Source organism: Equus asinus, chromosome 16 (assembly GCF_041296235.1).
Source record: "Equus asinus isolate D_3611 breed Donkey chromosome 16, EquAss-T2T_v2, whole genome shotgun sequence".
Classification (NCBI taxonomy): domain Eukaryota; kingdom Metazoa; phylum Chordata; class Mammalia; order Perissodactyla; family Equidae; genus Equus; species Equus asinus.
The window spans coordinates 50217868-50234965 of NC_091805.1; the positions used below are offsets into that span (position 1 = coordinate 50217868).

At 48.6% G+C, this 17098-nt stretch overlaps 1 protein-coding gene across 3 annotated transcripts in view; it reads right to left on the reverse strand.

The window, feature by feature from the left end:
* TBX15 (T-box transcription factor 15) overlaps positions 1 to 16521 on the reverse strand; it is a 104576-nt gene extending 88055 nt beyond the window's left edge. For 2 of the 3 annotated variants that reach the window (XM_014847608.3, XM_044749343.2), the window contains exon 1: positions 15895 to 16521. In XM_014847608.3, coding sequence (XP_014703094.1) covers positions 15895 to 16099 — 205 coding nt within the window. In that variant the 5' untranslated portion in view covers positions 16100 to 16521. Of the gene's footprint in view, positions 1 to 15465; positions 15652 to 15894 lie in introns of those variants that run through there. The other variant, XM_014847613.3, reaches the window with a different exon arrangement.
* Between the last annotated feature and the right edge of the window lie 577 nt (positions 16522 to 17098).

Genomic DNA, 17098 nt, shown 5'->3' on the forward strand with positions numbered 1-17098 from the left:
AAAACGTAGAAAAGATCAATCAAAAGCACTGCGTGAGTTTGTGTATGTGTGTACACATGCACAAAGATGGCCATGGAACAAAGAGAGACAGTCAAAGTCATGTCTCCTTGCCTACAGGCATCCATTTGCCCAAGAGTCTAAAGGTTAATGCCAACCTAATGGGACAAAAAGAAGATAACCGGTGTATATCCTACCAAGGAAAGAAAGGACTAACGTCAAATTACTGGCCTACTGGTAATGCAAAGCCTGCAGGGAGTCTATGAAGCCAAAGGCAGGACAGGAGCCTTGCTCAGAAATGCTCTAATCAGATTACTTGGGGAAGACCTCCTCTCAAGATGAGCTTTCTGAGGATGGTGGCCACTGGAGGACCCCTGTATTTTTACCATCTTGGCTACACCTTTGAGAGTTGCAGATTATCTAGCTGAGTCTCCCCGTGACTACAAAAATCACAGAAACCCACTGGTACCATTTTGAGAGGGAACCATAGAGAGATCCCTAAAAGAGATGCTCCTTCTAGCACACTCCAAGTGAAGATAAAGTTGGAGGCATCCAAGAACCTTCTCCAATATGGCAATACCCAAGCTGTGTGTGAGCTCTTCATGGACATATGCAGTTTTCTTTTGAAGTCATCACAGGTTTGAATCTGTACCTCATGTCAATTAACATTTCTATCAAATTGCCCTTTTTCATCCTGGAATAATTCTGTCATATTAAGTGCTTAAGATGGGTCTTGAAAGTAGGATAAACTTTCTTCAGAAGGAATTTTAGGGAAGAGAAGGAGGAAAGTGGTCCAGACAGAAGGCTGAGCAGGAGAAGCTGCATGGAGAACGATTTTACAAGTCTGCTTGCATGCAAGGAAATGAAAACAGGATCTCGAAAAGATATCTGTACTCCCATGTTCATTGCAGCATTATTCACAATAGCCAAGATATGAAAACAACCTAAGCATCTGTCAACAGATGGATGGGTAAAGAAGGAATATTATTCAGGCATGAAGGAAGGAAGGAAAGAAATCCTACCATTTGCCACAACATGCATGGATCTTGAGGGCATCATACTAATGAAATAAGTCAGACAGAGAAAGACAAATACTGTTATGATCTCACTTACATGTGGAATATAAAAAAGCCAAACTCACAGAAATAGGGGAGAACGGCAGTTACCAGGGGCTGGTGAGTAGGGGAACTGGGGAGATAGTGGTCAAAGGGTACAAATTTGCAGTGAGAAGATGAATAAGTCCTGGAGATCTAATGCACAACATTGTGCTTATAGTCAACAATACTGTATTATACACTTTAAAGTTGCTAAGAGATTAGATCTTAAATGTTCTCATCACAAAAGGTGGTGATCATATTACAATACATAAATGTATCAAATCAACACATTATACACCTTAAATTTACACAGTTTATATGTCAAGTAAAAAAAAAATCAGCCTGTGTGAAGGGATGTGCTGTGAATAGGGCAGCAGTGGAGATAAGCTAAGAAGGGTAGTTTGGGACGATCCTGTGTCTGATACTCACCAAAAGGTTTCTCATAAGAACACTGAAGAGTTTCGAAATTTTCTCATTTTTCCAAAAGTATAATTATGAGCAAGTTAGGCAGATGACAGTATTGAGCACTTTCTACATGTCTGGCATGTGCCAAACACTTTGCATTTGTTATTTCACTTAATTCTTACAACAGCCCTGCACCAAGTATTATTACCCTCATTTTAAATGTACGCGACTGATGCACAGAGCTAAGTCACTTGCCCAAGGTCACACAGCCAGAACCATGTGCTTGGGTCAGGTCTTCCTGACCCAGACTCCACACTCTTCTCCGTTGTACAATGCTGCCTCCTTGGCCTCCAAATGTTGTCTTCATTTCCCACACCAGCCAGCTTCTTCTGCTTCAAAGGGTATGAAAGACTCTCTGCTTTCTACATTTCATACTCATTCCCCAACAGAGACCATCCAATGCAATACAGGGTTGGTACTCAGCTGACAAGATGACAGACAATGAATCCCTCAAAACTCAGGAAAGGTACTGGGTGAAAACCTTTCAAAAGTCTACCTGTATACATGCCCAAAAATTGCCCTTGCAACAAAGCCAGATCTGTCCTTCTCAACACTCACCAGCAGTGAACCACACAGCTGTAGAGGCCTAACAATTTAGGCAGGAAAACAGACAGGCAAAGAAAAAGAAGAATGTAGTCAAGCCCCAAGGAAAAAATGTTAACATCCGGAACCAATTCACCCACGCAGGAACCGTTACACCCAGCTCTCCGCAACACTGCTCAGCACCCCCTAGCCCTCCCCTCCACACACACACACACACACACATGCTTCGTTTACTATTTGCTCACCCCTACAGCAGTCAAACTGTCCTGTGTCTGTAGGAAGCGCCTTCCGCAGTACCTACCACCCAGTCAGAATATCACAGAGATGCCTTAAATCTCTGTGCTGTCACAGTCTAATCTGGGTAATGCACAGTTGCACCAGATGCGATCTAACGTTCCCAGGATTAATGCTGGTCATGCAACTAGTGCTCTGATCGCTGGAGGAAAAATGAAATGGCCAAGGCCTGGCTGGTTTCATATCTTGCAGAATCTACATTTCTAATTGGACAGATCTCATGGGTAAGATCCAGTAAATCACCCAAGATTGCAGCATTCATCTCATCCTCTGCCACACTCTATATTTCAAGAGTTTGGCTCCACATGGGTTCCTTGGGAACGGAAATGGGCCCAGAGAATCATATGCTTCTGTTGCTCCAAGAGCATATCAAATCCCAGCAGTCGCTGCCTGCACAGAGTAGGGTTGGCAATAAGAGAAAGCAAAGCTTTAAAACAGAGATGGACTTTACATCTTTCTCTTTTTAGCTTCTAAAAGCCACTTTTCTACCACTGGGCACGGCAGACAGGAATATGATAGACCTTACGGTTAAACAGCCAAGAAACACATTAATGCTGAAGTCCACAGGCTAAAATCGGGGGGTATAGTTTTCTCCAAATCCCTGTTGGAGACATCAGACTTCCTAACAGGGGAAGGTTACTCGAAGTGGGAGGAAAAGTGATGGCAAGACAGTGAACAGGTGGACCCCAAAACCCTGAAACCCGTTGCTAAGTTCCCTGAAACGCACTGCTGGGATTGCATCCACTTAAAGCGTGTTAGAAGAGTTAAGGAGCACAGGATCTAAGTGTTTATTGGGATGAGAGATTTCTGCAAATAACTGATCCCATACCAAACAAGGCTGCTCTAAATAGAGCTGTTACAAAGCAAATGAATCCTAGCAGTCACTCAGAGGTTAAAGTTAAAGCCGGGACTCTGAGAGCGGGTGTACTTGCTGTGGGTCCTCAAGGCAGTTTCCTAATCCTGGGGCATTAAAAAGAAGCCACTGTGGAAATCAGAATCTCTTCCTTTGTAAATTCAATCCATGGCAAAGGGATTTCAGCTGTGATTGCTGAGTTTGAAAAAATCAACAGTACTTAGAAATGCACGAATTGCTCGTCACTGCAACTGATACGTTTCTAAGCTGTTCCATTTTGAATCAATTACCAATAAGATTCCATCCATCCCATTGTGAATGGAGAAGGGAATGGGTAAAACAGAGCAGTTAAAGTTTCCCCTGAATTTCACTGCATGAGGGGATTTAGGATGAGGAGGTTTTAGATCAAATTGAATATGTAGCCACCACATTTCAGACACTGAGATTTCTGTGCATTAAAGTCAAAGAAAAGCAAGCCATGTTGGGAAGGCTCCACTGTGCCATTCCAAAGACCATGGCTTGGAAACTCAACCCCGTATCACCCTTGCACAGAGGCTTCTACCAGCAGGTATGGAGAACGCACTTCAGGACTAGAGGGACTAACAACAAGAAGGGAAGACAGACAGCCAGAAACTATAAACGAACTCTCTCGCGTTTATGATTTAATAATTTCTATTTTGAGGGGCTTGTTGCCATCTACAAAAGCTCAAAGTTCTCCCCAGAGCAGTATAAGAGTCACCTACAGGGGGAGACAATACGGTCTAGTGGTTAAGGACATTGACTGTGGAGCCACACAGGAGGTCACTTAAAGTGGACTGGAGCTGTGTGACCGTGGACCAGTTATTTAATCTGAGCCTCAATTTCCTCATCTGTAAAATGGGGAAACAATTACCTCCCTTCAAGGGCTGTTGGGTGGATGCAACCAGAGAATGCAAATAAAATCGTCAGCAAGGTGCCTGGTACAAGGTGCGTCCTCAGTCCATGAAAGCTCTCATTGGTCAGTGTTGTGTGCACTCTGAGATATGACGATGTTTGTAAGATTGGGGAAGTATAGAAACATCTGTCTTGGAGATAAAATATGGGGCAGAGAGTCTACTTGGAACACTGAGGCCTGAATTCGAGCCAGAGCACAGCAGCTCCCTCCTCCTCTGGATGGTCAGGCAGGGCCTGAGTGCTGCTGATGAAGGGCGCTGGGTTCCGTGGAGGAGGCCTTGGGAGGCATCCTTTCTGCTTCTCTTCCCCTGGGAATGCACCTTCTCCCTCTGCTGCCAGGAATCAATATAAACAACGTCTGGGGTATAACTAGTTTTCTTTAAAAAAAAAAATTAGTAAATGATCAAATCCAGGCTCCTGTTTCCTGAAAGGAAGAAAACTATACAAAATCCTGCAGCCAGATGTGAGTTCTAACAGAATGGCTGGAGCTTCTGCTGTCTCCCTAAAAAAGACTTCCCAGTTTTTTCTTCCCTAACAGTCAGCTTACTTATAGGTTTTCCTTTAATTTAGTCCCTTTAGTCTTTTTTTTTTTTAACTCAACCAAGCAACACCTACAAATTCTTTACTGCAGGCTTAACTAATTGATGCATCTGGCCCATTTTGCCCAAAAAACTTTGGGAGCCATCAGAATACAGGCTTTACAAAGACCATATGAAAATGAATCTTCCTTATTTCCTATATGATAAAAACTGACCTTTTGGGGATTTCTGGGCTCCAGGTAGAAATATCAGAAACTAACCAAAGAGAAACATGCTTATGTTAGTCCATTTCCCTGCATCCAGAAAAGCCCTGTCCTCTGCCAGAGCTGAGTTCCTGGGAAGTTGGTAGAGCTGAGGCTCCCCAGCCCCACCCTCTGCGCACTCCTCTTACTAGTGCATGCCAGCCCGCTGATCCTCACCGGGAAGACCTCTCCCCCTCCCTCAGATGTTCACCCAGGTGCTAGCTTTTTGCCTCAGTGGAACCCTGAATAGCAACAGCTATCAAAGCTCTATTTGACTTGATTAGCTTACTCAGATTATGGCCTATGTCTCTAACCATGGACTATACTGCAAGTGTGGCTATCACTCCAAGTCCCAAACAACACATGTAAAAAACAAAAGACTGGGGGCGGGGGGGGGGGCGGGGGGGGCTGCTATAGATTACAATTTGCAGCAACTTTTCATCCAAGCTGGTCATGGAGGTAAGTAATCCTTATCAGTTCAATTGATCAGAATAATAGGCACTGTGCCAAATCCTTTGTTCCTCCATGTGCACTATCTCATTTAATCCTCAGGACCACCTTTTGATGACCACATTATTATTACAAGTTCAAAGATCCAGAAACTGGGGTTGCAAGAGATGAAGTAACTTGCCCAAAGTCATACAACTAGCAAGTGTTAGAACCAGGGCTCAGAAACAAGCAGTCTAACCCCAAGAACCTGAGCTTTTAACCACTATGCTATAACATTCATTCAGTCATTGCACCAAATAGAAATAACAATAAGAGCAACTATCTCATAACAGTGTTTTGGAATATACATACATGTATAAAATTGTTATATATTATTTTCTGGGATACACACACACACACACACACAGTTAGCAAAGGGGCTGGCATATAGTGTATAATAAAGGTTATTTGCTATCACTGTTCTTCCTGTGTTATCATTATCATTATATTTTTTATTATTTATTAAGTGCTCTGTGCCAGCCACTTGTGCTAGGCTCTGGAGATACCAAAGCAAATGAAGACAAGTTCCCCGCCCTACAACAGTTTATAGGGTAGCAATGAGAGAGGATGACCAGTAAATCGCCAAGCTCCTTGATGACAGAAGTCTGCACAGGGGCTGGGGCTGCAGAGAATGTGGACATCAAACGAGATTGGGGAGCTGTCACTGAGTTTGAAGCCCAGCTGTAGAAATCTGTAAGGAAATAAAGTCCCACAAGATAGAAACATGAGAAACCCTCCTAGGTGTGTGCTGGGCCCAGTTTTTTATCTGACCCTGCCCTCAAGTTCAGCAGCTATGAATAGAGGTCTTGAACGCTAAGCTGTCTTCTGATCTATCTTGTTGACAAGGGTTTTGCCTGTTACTAAGTCATCCTTTTAGCATTCTCACATCTCTGCCAGATCAAGATCTCGGCTTAGCAGACTAGACATGGAAAATAGTTACTAGTGCTTTCCATTAGGCTCAAATAGTAATGAGGGGCAACTGATGGGGGGGGTGGTGGGGGCGGGCATCCACCAATTCAATTTACTGGTGAAGAAGTTGCTTTGCTCAGTGTTCATTTTTCAAATCCATATAGTTTTTCCAGCTATTTCTGGGAATGACAGAAAAAATGTTCAAAGCATAAACAACTTACATTTCCTTTAAATTCACTAATGCCATAGAATTCTTTTGGCAAGAGGGTCCTGGGCATTCACACAAGCAACAACAGGTTACATCAAATACAAAGGATAGAAATCACTGATCCAGGATTTCTGAACATGTGATATTAATCTAAAAACTTTTCAAGAGCCTTACGGAAGCTCTTAATACCAGCGGTAAAAATCTTTTTTTGGGGGGGGGGGCTTGTGTTGCTATTACCGTTACTTTCTAAAACTCAAGTAAAACTCCCCTCGTTCCAACAAAGGATGATCAAGTGACAGCCAGGGTGCATTAGGAGAAAATGTTAATATTAAAAAAAAGTTAAGAGGATCACAGAATCTTATAGCGAAAGGGACCTCAGGTATCATTTGAGCCTCTCTCCCTCATTTCACAAACCAGGAACTGAGGCCTCATCAGTGGAAATGAAACAACTTTAAAACATTTATTTCAACAGTTATATGTCTGCCTTTACAACTAGTATCTCTGGTTCTAGCATTGATGACAAAGGTAGTGCAAGAACCTAGGTCCAATTTAAGCTGGTCTAGCCCTCTTGCTACCGTGGTACATGGGTACAATCTCCACTGTGAGGGCCTGTGGTGAGAGCTTCGCAGTACAGGGAAGACACACATATCTCCACAAGCAATGGAGGTTTCTGAAATGTTTTACCATTCAGGATTCCTCTGCAAGCTTCTTATATGATTAATTTTCTAACTAAACCCTTTTTTCCTAAATAGTGCATAGGTATATAGCCTTCCCCAGATAAAAAAAATAAAGAAATCAAATTAGGCTTCGGAATTGAGGAAGCTGTGTCAAACCCAGGGAAAGCAGTGCCATATTCACAATCATTTATTGGCACAAATGGTTGCCCCTCCCCGCTATGTAAGTCAGTTATTTATTTTTCAGGAGCAAGAATACAAGCCCTGAACCACCCAAGTCACCTAACCCCTAGGTTATAATTCTGGGCTCTGGGCCTGGTGTGACTGACGCTTTGGAAAGACAGGATTTTCCTCTCAGCTGACGCTGAGCTCTCGAAGGGAAGCTATTCCCGCCGCTTCTTACAGAACATAGTCTCTCCTTAATGACTAATACTGTAGTAATTTCCCAATCTACTATGTAAACTTGGGCGGTTTCTTTTTCTATTTTATTTTTAAGAAAAAAATTACTGCATTGTTTTTAATCTCCAAGAACAGTGTGGAGGACAATTGTCGTTTGCTGTTCCTTTGTCTCCATGGGTGATGCCCGGCTGGGGTGAGGGGCATCTCTGCCAGGCCACAGAGGCACCCGGGGATCTTCTGCGTCTCGAACCCACAGAATGACTTTCCTTTTCCCAGGCTGGCTATGATATTTACTGACCCTAGAATTACCCATTTGGAAATGGTTAGGGATTAAAAGTTCTTCAGGCCGAAGGATTCTTGGTTTCTAATTGCTAATGTTTGAAGTCAGTTTGATTCCTCTGAAATCTGTTCAGCCTGATGAAAGCAAAAGCTCCAACTCCCCTCGGGGCGCGAGGTGTAAGATGCTTGGGTTCCGTTTGTTTGGGTTTGTTTGGGGTTTTTTCCTGATTTCTTTTTGGGGAGGAGGGGGTCTTTGCCAAGGCCTTCCCGATTACCCCCGAGTCCCCGCGCGGCTCCAGGATGAAACTGTTGCCGAGAAGGGCCCGACCACCCCTCAGGACTCCGGCCTCCCTGGCTTCAAAGGCCTCGCGGCAGCCGGGACACACGCGGCCGCGCGGCCCGCCGACCCGGCCCGAGCCCCGGGCGCGAAAGCGGGAGCCCAGGCCCGCGCACCGAGGCCGCGCCGCGTCTGCCCGGCCGCCGCTCCCGCCGCGCGGCGCCGCCGAGGCCGGGCCGGGCCGAGAGCCGGCAGACGCGGCCGGCCCGCACCGCCGACTTGAGAAGGTGCCCCGAGGGGCCCTGTGTACCCCGGGCTGGTTCCACCGATGAGATGCAATCCCCATTCCTTCCTCGGGGGAAACGTCATCAGAGATTTTTTGGGGAAGGGAAAAAATGGGCGTTTTCAACGTGTGTGTAGGGGATTGGGGGAGGGGAACAGGATGTCGGGGGGAGGGGGAGCGAGGGGCGGGGGCGAGGGAGGGGGGTTGACTGCTTTCCGAGCCCCTGTCTGGGGCTCTGACAATGCACTGTGGGCTGAGGGACAGTAAAGAGAAGACAACGGGCGTTGGGCGGGAGAATTTCGGTTCACTCTGTTGAGAAGCAGGCGCTAGAATTCCAAGGCTCCCGCCTAGGAATCTAATAATGACCTCCAATGATCCCTCTCGAGGGAACTCGACTGTTATCTGTAGTAGTTTGGTTTTTAAAATAAGGCTATATTAGGATATTATTTGTGCAATTCATACTTAGGCGTTCTTTTTATTTCTTTAAAGTAGATGGCAATCTGGAAACAGCTCATTTGAGCCTGGGCAACTATGTTGCAGAAAATATAAGTATAAATAGGGAGAAGATTTTTGCATATATTTCCTATGTTCTCAAGTAATTTTCCCAAAATCTCAATGTTTCTCTTGTTATTTCTATTAACCATTATTTTTATCCAGATTTTTCTCGGTGATTTCGTTAGCTCCCCATGGAAGAACATGAAATGACCCTTCAGAATATAAAGCAGCATTCTGCCCATCCAAAATGAAGATGGTGTTATCCACCAAATTAAACGCCAAATTTAGTTAGAAAAATTTCCACTCTCCCTGTTCTCTTAAATTACATCTGTACAGTCTCACTTTCTGGTGTTTGTTCATGTTAGACTTTGGTCAAAATTTCAATTAATTTGTGACGTAAATGAGAATGCCAATACCCAGAAGTTTCAAATCTGGAGTTCTCCTGAATTGTCAAATGATCCCTAGAGATAACAAAATTCTGGCCCCCCCAATTTTAGGGGTTCCCGATTTGTTAAACTGGCTCCACAAAAAAAAAAAGAGCAGTTTATTTTCTCTGTCCCATTTAGAACTGTAGTGTTCACACATAAATTTGTGTATAAACACATACATGTGTGTATATACTTTTTAATACAATTATGCATAAAGGGCAAAGCCAAACACTGACTGATAGAGTACAGAATGGAAAGTATCGATTGCAAGGCCTATTTTCACTTCTGCTATCAAAATCTCACCATCAGTTTGTAGTCAACAAGATGTCCTGCCTCAAAGTCAAGCCATTAATGACACTGAATAAATGCTGATTTGTCGTCACCAGTAACGGGTTCCCCACCTCTTCCCATTACACCTCTGGTCCTCCCTACTGAGTCTCATTTTCCAACCTGACACTTAGAGCAAGGGCCTCACTTAAATTAACTAATGATTATCCTTGCCCAAAGTAGTGTAAACAGACCCTAATTTATAAATTTGCTAATTGCTGTTGCCAATGCCGGCCCCTGAGTTCTCAGATATGGGCATATAAAATACAAAGCTCACTGGAAAGCAGAAAAAGCAAAGCAAAAATAAACCACACAGATGAGAGAAAGAAGGGGGAAAGATTCCACATTCCATCAGTTTCCTACTTTTAAAGTACCCCAAAAGGTGAAAACTAGAAAACCACTTAAATATTCTCTCCTGCTGAAATACTTTATCTTTTGGGAGTCAGAAAGCAATAACCAGCTACATCTCCAGAATAATCCTTGGATGGACTTCTGCATTTCCAGAAAGGAAAGTGAAATGCCAATCTGCTCTTTCTCCCTGTGGAATTTGTACAGTTCAGCCTCCTCCACCCCTTTTTTTAAAAATCCGTAGTCACCTAGAGAAGGAACTTACAGGTTTAAGAAGTAATCATTTTTCTCCTAGGTATGAGAAATAAATTTCTACCAGAGCCCATAATCAGGATCTCAAAAAAATGCCTCATCTTATTAATATTATATTTTTGGCAACAGAGAGAATGATTGTGACCGACCTGAAATATTTCATTCTTTAATACTAGCAATGCCCTTGGAGAAGCTTGGATGAACAAAATACTTCGGTATTCTAGGTCAAAATGTATTTGTCTCTCTCTCTCCTTGTGGCCCAGTATGAAGGATCAGTAAGGGATTTGCTTCAATTAAACTCATGTCCACGCACGCAAAGGAAATGATACAAATAAATAGGGGAACGCAAACCACCGATACCCAATCATTTTAGTTTTGGCTCCCAGATTAAGCATTTCATATCATTCTTCACTCGCTCCTCACCTGCCAGGTGTATTAATTACAGATTTTAAACTAGTTTTCTTTAATAATTAGAAGATGTTCATGATACCATTTGAAGTAATTGGTATGGGAGCGGGGTGGGGCGGAGAGATACAGGAAAATGGCGGCGGGTATGTGTCAATATAATTTCGGTCCGAACTCCAGTGTTAAAAGTGTAATTCCCCCTTCTCCCTGCATTAACGTCATCCCGTGAATTCTTCCTTCTGGGGGTTTTACCCATACAATCAAGAAACCCAAAGTGGCCAGCTCTGAGCCCAAATAAAGTGTTCAATAAGAAATAGAGTTGGGTGGGTCGTGGAAGATGCGAATTCAGAGTCGCTGCGGCCCTAGGCTGTGAGCGAATCCGTCTAGGCAAGCCTTCGCCGCCCGTTAGGCTTGTGCTCCTGGGACTGGTCTCCGAGGGGCAGAGACGGGCGGCGGAGCCGGGCGCGGGGCTGCCTGCAGCGTACACTCGCGAAGCGAAAGACGGCTCCCCGCACGCTTGTCACCGCCGTGCCTTCCACACGCCTCACGCTGGCTACTGAAGCGCGCGGGCGGGGTCTGGGGGGACCTGCGGAGGGTGAACCACAGCACACTCCACCTTCCTTCCATTACAGTCTAAACTCTGGGCCTTAGAGTTTTCCCCATTCCCTGTCCTCCCCACTGCCCTCCAGCAGTTTGCTCCATCTACGTGATGAAATGGGTTAGAATTATTTCCTTCTCCCTAGTGGCTTCTATTGGCCCACTGCGCCAGGGCCGGAGTTTCAGACAGAACGGCTCCCCAACCCTCACCACCGCCCCGGAGCCAGTGCTGTGCGCTCCCAGCCCCGCGCATCCAGAAGGCGTCTGATTTAGCCACCGTCCGACCAGCGCGAGTAAAGGGCATTTGGCAGTCATCCCCGAGCGAACAACTATCCTCACCAGCCCAGAGCGAATTCAGATCTTGCCTACCCCCTCACTCGCCTTCACACACAGTCACTCACCAAAGGGGCAGCCACCGCGGAAGGCCATTTTGACCCGGCAGGCGAAAGCCTTGCGCACATCCAGCAGTCCCCACACTTGGCTTGTCCGCGGGGCCAGGCTCCGCACCCTGGAGGCCTGCGCTGGGGTCGGGGCGCACGCACCGCCGAGGAACCTGAGCTCCTTGCCCGGGGCTCTACTCCAGGCAGACACTTTGGCGTCTCGCCCAGCGCGCCGCACATTTGCTCTGCGGTCCAAGACCCGGCCTGCGCCCTGGCTGGTGCTTGCCCCACACAAGTACATTCTCCCCACTGGCTTCAAACTCATCACTTTTTCTACGTTGCTTAAACGTCAATGAAGAGTCACTTCCTCCATTTTGACCCTGTGTTTCCCTATTGGGGATTAGGGGTGGGTAGAGGGGTGATGTGAGGATTAAAATCTTAAAGTTTTACTCTGAGCAAACAAGGCATAAATTGGCAGATTAATTCGCGTGACCAGTTCATCTCAAAAATTCGAAAGAAGAAACTGCCCAGGCGCACTGCGCAGGCTTTTCCTATCTCAGGGCTTGCGCAGACGGCTGCACCCTGCACCGGAGATGCGAGGGCCTGAATGTGTGCACGTGTGCGCGCAGTGCCGAGCTGCCCGCGTGTTTTGGAGTGTGCCTGCTTTGTGTGCCCACCCGCGTGCGCCGCCACCTCCTTAGGCCCCCGGAGCGCCAAGGCTGCACCGCTCAGGCTCGCGGGCTCTGGAGGGGGAAATCCCTCCGCAGAAGGTTTGAATTATTTCGCTCTGCGGGAGACCCGGCCTCGGCAGCGCTCGCCTGCGGATTTGGGCGGGAAAGGCCCAAACCGGAGTAGGAGAAGCCGGGAGGAGCCGGGGCCAGGGTACGAACGCAGATGGCGCCGCCGCGTGCCTGAAATATACTTCCAGGGCCGCAGCCCCTGCAGCTGTTCTGGGCGATCCTGGCTCGAAAGTTTCCTGTGTTGCTGCTTGGTGAGAGGCGGAGGGAGCAGGCCCGAGAGCCAGGCTCCTCGCAGACGGATTTGGAGCCCCTCCCCAGGCCGCGGCGGCTGAGTTCTGGCGGCTTCTCTGAAAGACGCGGAGTGCTGGCCGGGTGTAATAACAAGGGCACCTCACAGGCTCTTCTCCAAGGCCTTTCGAGCTCAGGTTTTTCGGGACCACCAGGCTCGGTGGAAAATGGTGAAATACATACTGTGTGTCTTCAGATGTGTGAGGGCCTACAGCGCGCAGGCCAGGCGGGTCCCCCGCTGCCGCATGTCGGCGCCCCAGGTTGCGGGCGCTCGGCGCCAACTAAAGTCAGCTCTATCCGGACGCGGAAAGAAAAACGGGCTGTGAAAGAGCAAAAGGCCACGTCTTTTAATAAAAGTTAAACATTAAAATCTGACCCCGGGGTTGTCTGAGGATCCCGGGATTTTGAGGCTCGGACAGGGAGGGTTGAAAAGGGTGGTATCGATCAGAGAGAGGGGATGATGAGAGTGATAAACACAGTCGCTCCAGGCGGGTGTCCTGTGTGTGCGCGCGTTTGTGTTTAATCCTGTCCCAGCCTCGTGGCAGTTTTGTTTTTGTTGTTTTTCCCTGTACGTGACTTCTTATCGGCCTAGGGCGGGCGAGCCACGCAGCGGACCCAGCGCCCTCTCGGTCTGAAGCCGGAGAAAAGAGTTTGAGCAGAACTGTGAGGCCCAGCAGGGCAGAAACATTGCCCTGGACACAATGGCGTCACCTGCGCCCCTTTTGCCACCTCCACCACCATACACACACCTTTAAATGTGGTCCTGTGCGTGTTTGTTAGGGCTCTGTAAAATACGAAAAATGAAAGGAAAGCCTGCAGGGGACCCCAAGGCCTGGCCGTGCCTTCTGCTACCATCCGGTCCCAGAGCCCGCAGCTCCGCCCTCTCTGTCCCCGGGACTGCAAGACGGCCGGCTGAGTCTCCAGGCCACCGTGCCCTTTTCCTGAAAAATCTTTTCTCATTCTACGTCTGGTTCATAAGAAAGCCTTGGCCACTGCGGGGGCTCCAACTTGGAGATGCCCTCGGCCCACGACATGGCCAGGCCCCGGCTGGTAGCCCCGCTCCACAGAATGCCTGCTAGCGCTCTCGGCTTCCGGCTTCTTCCTCCTCCCGGACCTTTGCCCCACAAACATATTTCGTTTTCTCTAACCCAGACGCCCATCCTTTTCTTTAAAAAAAAAAAAAAAAGTGATAGAGGTAATGGGAATGGGTCAACTGAACTCTCTGTTCCGTCAAGTTCTATGTTAGGTCCTCAATAGCCCCATCGCCGGGGGAGGGGGGGGAGCGAGGAACAGCATTCTGGACACTAGGTCCTCGTGTGTGTCCCTAGACTGGTAGCTCCTTGTCCCAACCCTTCTCTTTTCTCTCCTCGCTTATCGCTGAGAAAAACGGCGGACAGAGAAAACTGCAAGCTGAGTCTCTGATTATGACCCCGCGTGTTGGTCCTTTTGAACATGCGACCCTAGACCGGCTCCGGGCGACCGGGCCCTCCTCCCTAGAGAAAAGTACCCGCGGACAGGGCGTCTGCCACACGCAGTTAAATAACTTCTGCCTTTTCCATCGTCGGGAAAATAAAATAAACCATACTCCCAAATCGTGAGTTGTCACAGGCTTGAAAGAACTTCCACTACGCTGTGTGAAGGCCCAAGCGAGATTCTGACAACAAATATATGCGGTGAGGGAACAGGGTCTGGCCAGAGATGGGAAACACACATTAGCCATGCGTTCTTTTTTGGATTGCCCACACAGGGGTCCGCGTGGACAGGCACCCGCAACCAAACACAGGGAAAGACTTGAGCGGATGAAATAAATCTCCTTTTAATTTTCTTTTCATCGACTAATAAAAATAATTCCCCAGCACTAACCCCAAATACCGTAACGGGCCACAAGAACACGGAGAATTCATAAAACTCTGTCTCTGCAGGTCACCCGCTAATCGCGTTATTATTAGCCTCAAGAGCATGGAAATTGAACTGTCACTGCCTAAAGAGAAAATGTAAGCGACAGCTGTCCCTCCTTGGGTCGGCCAGCTTTCCAGCCACCAAGCTCCTGGGCCCCAAGCACGGTCCCTAAGCTCCTGCGCCCGCGGCCGCCCCCATCCCTTTGAGGGCGGCGCGTTGACCCGGGTCTACTCCCCAACCCTAGCTCGTCAGCAGGAACACCTCCAGAATGGTTTTACAAGTCCTGGCTGGAAAGTTTCTGAAGCCGCTAAACCAAGCTGAGAGTAGTGTGTGTCCGTGAATGTGTGTGCGCGCGCGCGCGCCTGTGTGTGTGTGTGTGTATGTGTGTGTGCGCGGGCGCGCAAGATTCTTCTGACAACAGCTGTTCCGCGGGGCTGTTTTGCACAGTTGAAATCTTGGCACTTAATGCAAAACATTAAGTTGTTCCCCCAACCTCCTAGAGTTCTGTTAAAATACACACATCGACATCCGCCCTGTGTTTTACGTGTTGTGTCGGTATAATACGCATAGACTCGTCTCCAGACAAATTAATCGCACCTCTCGCTCCAAATACACAGAAATATGGGCCCTCGAAAGTAACCTAGGGCGCAGGGTAAGAGGTCTAACATACACTCCTCTTTCCATAAACACCAATGAAGTAGAAATATAATTATGCTCCCTCGTCTCTGGGAATAGGGAAAACACAACAACTTGAATGCCAGAAATGTTGGTGGGAGAAGGTCGAGGACCAGAGTTGAAAGCTAAAAGGGACAAACGGGGCATTACCCGAGACCGGGGTGTCGTGTCTGAGAACTCCCTGCCGGTCCTCCGGAGCTCTCAGAAGCCAGTTGCAGCCCCTCTCCGCTCCGGCCATTGCCTTCGATCCGCGCCCCTCCTAACCCCAGGGGCCTGCAGCGGCTCAGCTGCCGGCACCACGGAAACTACGCTCTGTTCCCAGAAGAGAAGGGGATGCGAGCAAGGAAGGATCCCCGCCTAAGGTTGGCGACGAAAATGCAAGCTCAGGCCAGTTCCCCCAAATTGGTTGCGGCGAATTTCGGGAAAGCTCAAGGCATTTGCAGGAAGAAAAAGAAACCCTCGTTGGAGCAAGGCAGAGCGTCAGCGGCCAGGGCCTCCCTCCGCAACACTCTGCCCGCCTGCTGGCCGCCCGGCCTCCCCTCTGCTCCCGCCTCCCTCGGTCTGGCCCTACGCACTCACCGGGGTGAGGCTCCAGGCCGTGTGCGGCCGCGTCCTCGGTGTCTCCGAGTGGGCCCGCGGGGCTCAGCGCCTCCATGGACAGGTCCAGCCCCTTCTCCTCCCAGTCTCGCAGTTTCCGCTTTTTATTTGAGCCGATCAAGGCTTCAACGGAGAAAGCATGTGCTCGAGAGCTCAGGGCGACTGCAGATCTTCTCCTTTCACTCATCTTAGCCGCCCGCACCCTAGCCCCGGCTCGCGCCCGCTACTGAGGGAGCAGCCCGCGCCCTCACGCTCAGAGCGCCCGCCGGGCCGAGCCCGGGAGAGGCGGCGGCGTGGTGGCCGAGACTAAGGCGGCGGCTCCGCGGGTCCTCGGCACCCTCCCCCTGCGCCCTCCCCCGCCCTCTGCCGCAGCTCCGACCGGCGCCCCTAGCTGCCCCAGTCGCTAGGAACGAGCGCCCGGAGCGCCGCCCGCTCGCTGCATGAGCGCCGGAGTCCTGCTTCCCACCCACCGGGGCAGGCGCTCACAGACTGTGCAGACTGGACTTCATCTTTTTTTTATTCTCTCTCTCCTCCCTCTCCCTTTCTCTCCTCCCTCTCCCTCTTCCTCTCTTGGTCGTCCTGTCCTTCCTCTGATCCAAACTTCTGGGAAACTTTTTTTCTAAATTCCTCCCTTTCCAAGGAGCTGGGGGCAGGCGGTGCGCTCCTGTCCGAGGGGCGAGGGAGAGGGAGGGGGGAGGAAGAGAAAGACTGAGGGGAAAAAAAAGCCAGCCCCTGACCAATGGCGAGGAGGGAACAGGAGAAACCCTGAGAGCGCGAGCCAATGAGAGGAGGGGAGAGACTGAGGCTCGGGCCAAAGTTCTGCGCTGGTTGTCCCCGAGATGCTCCTGGGCCAACTTTAACCCCTGACTTCCCGGCCCCCCTGGGCTCCCCATGGGAGGAGAGAGGGGAGCTGAAAGTCAAGGTCTGATCTGTGCCATTACAAACTCCTGCAAGTCCCAAATCCATACCTTTTCCTCCCAAATCTGCTAGAACTCATAGACGCTGCAAGTCCAGAGTCATTTTAATTACAGATCTGGAATTTGGGGGCTCTGATAAAATGCCAATCTGTCCAAAATGGCAGAAAACGACTCTGATAATCTCGCGCCTGCACCCAGATGCTTTTAGATCTGCTGGTTCCGCCTGGATTTCGCCACGCAGGTTATTTTTCTGTTGAACGATTTCTAAG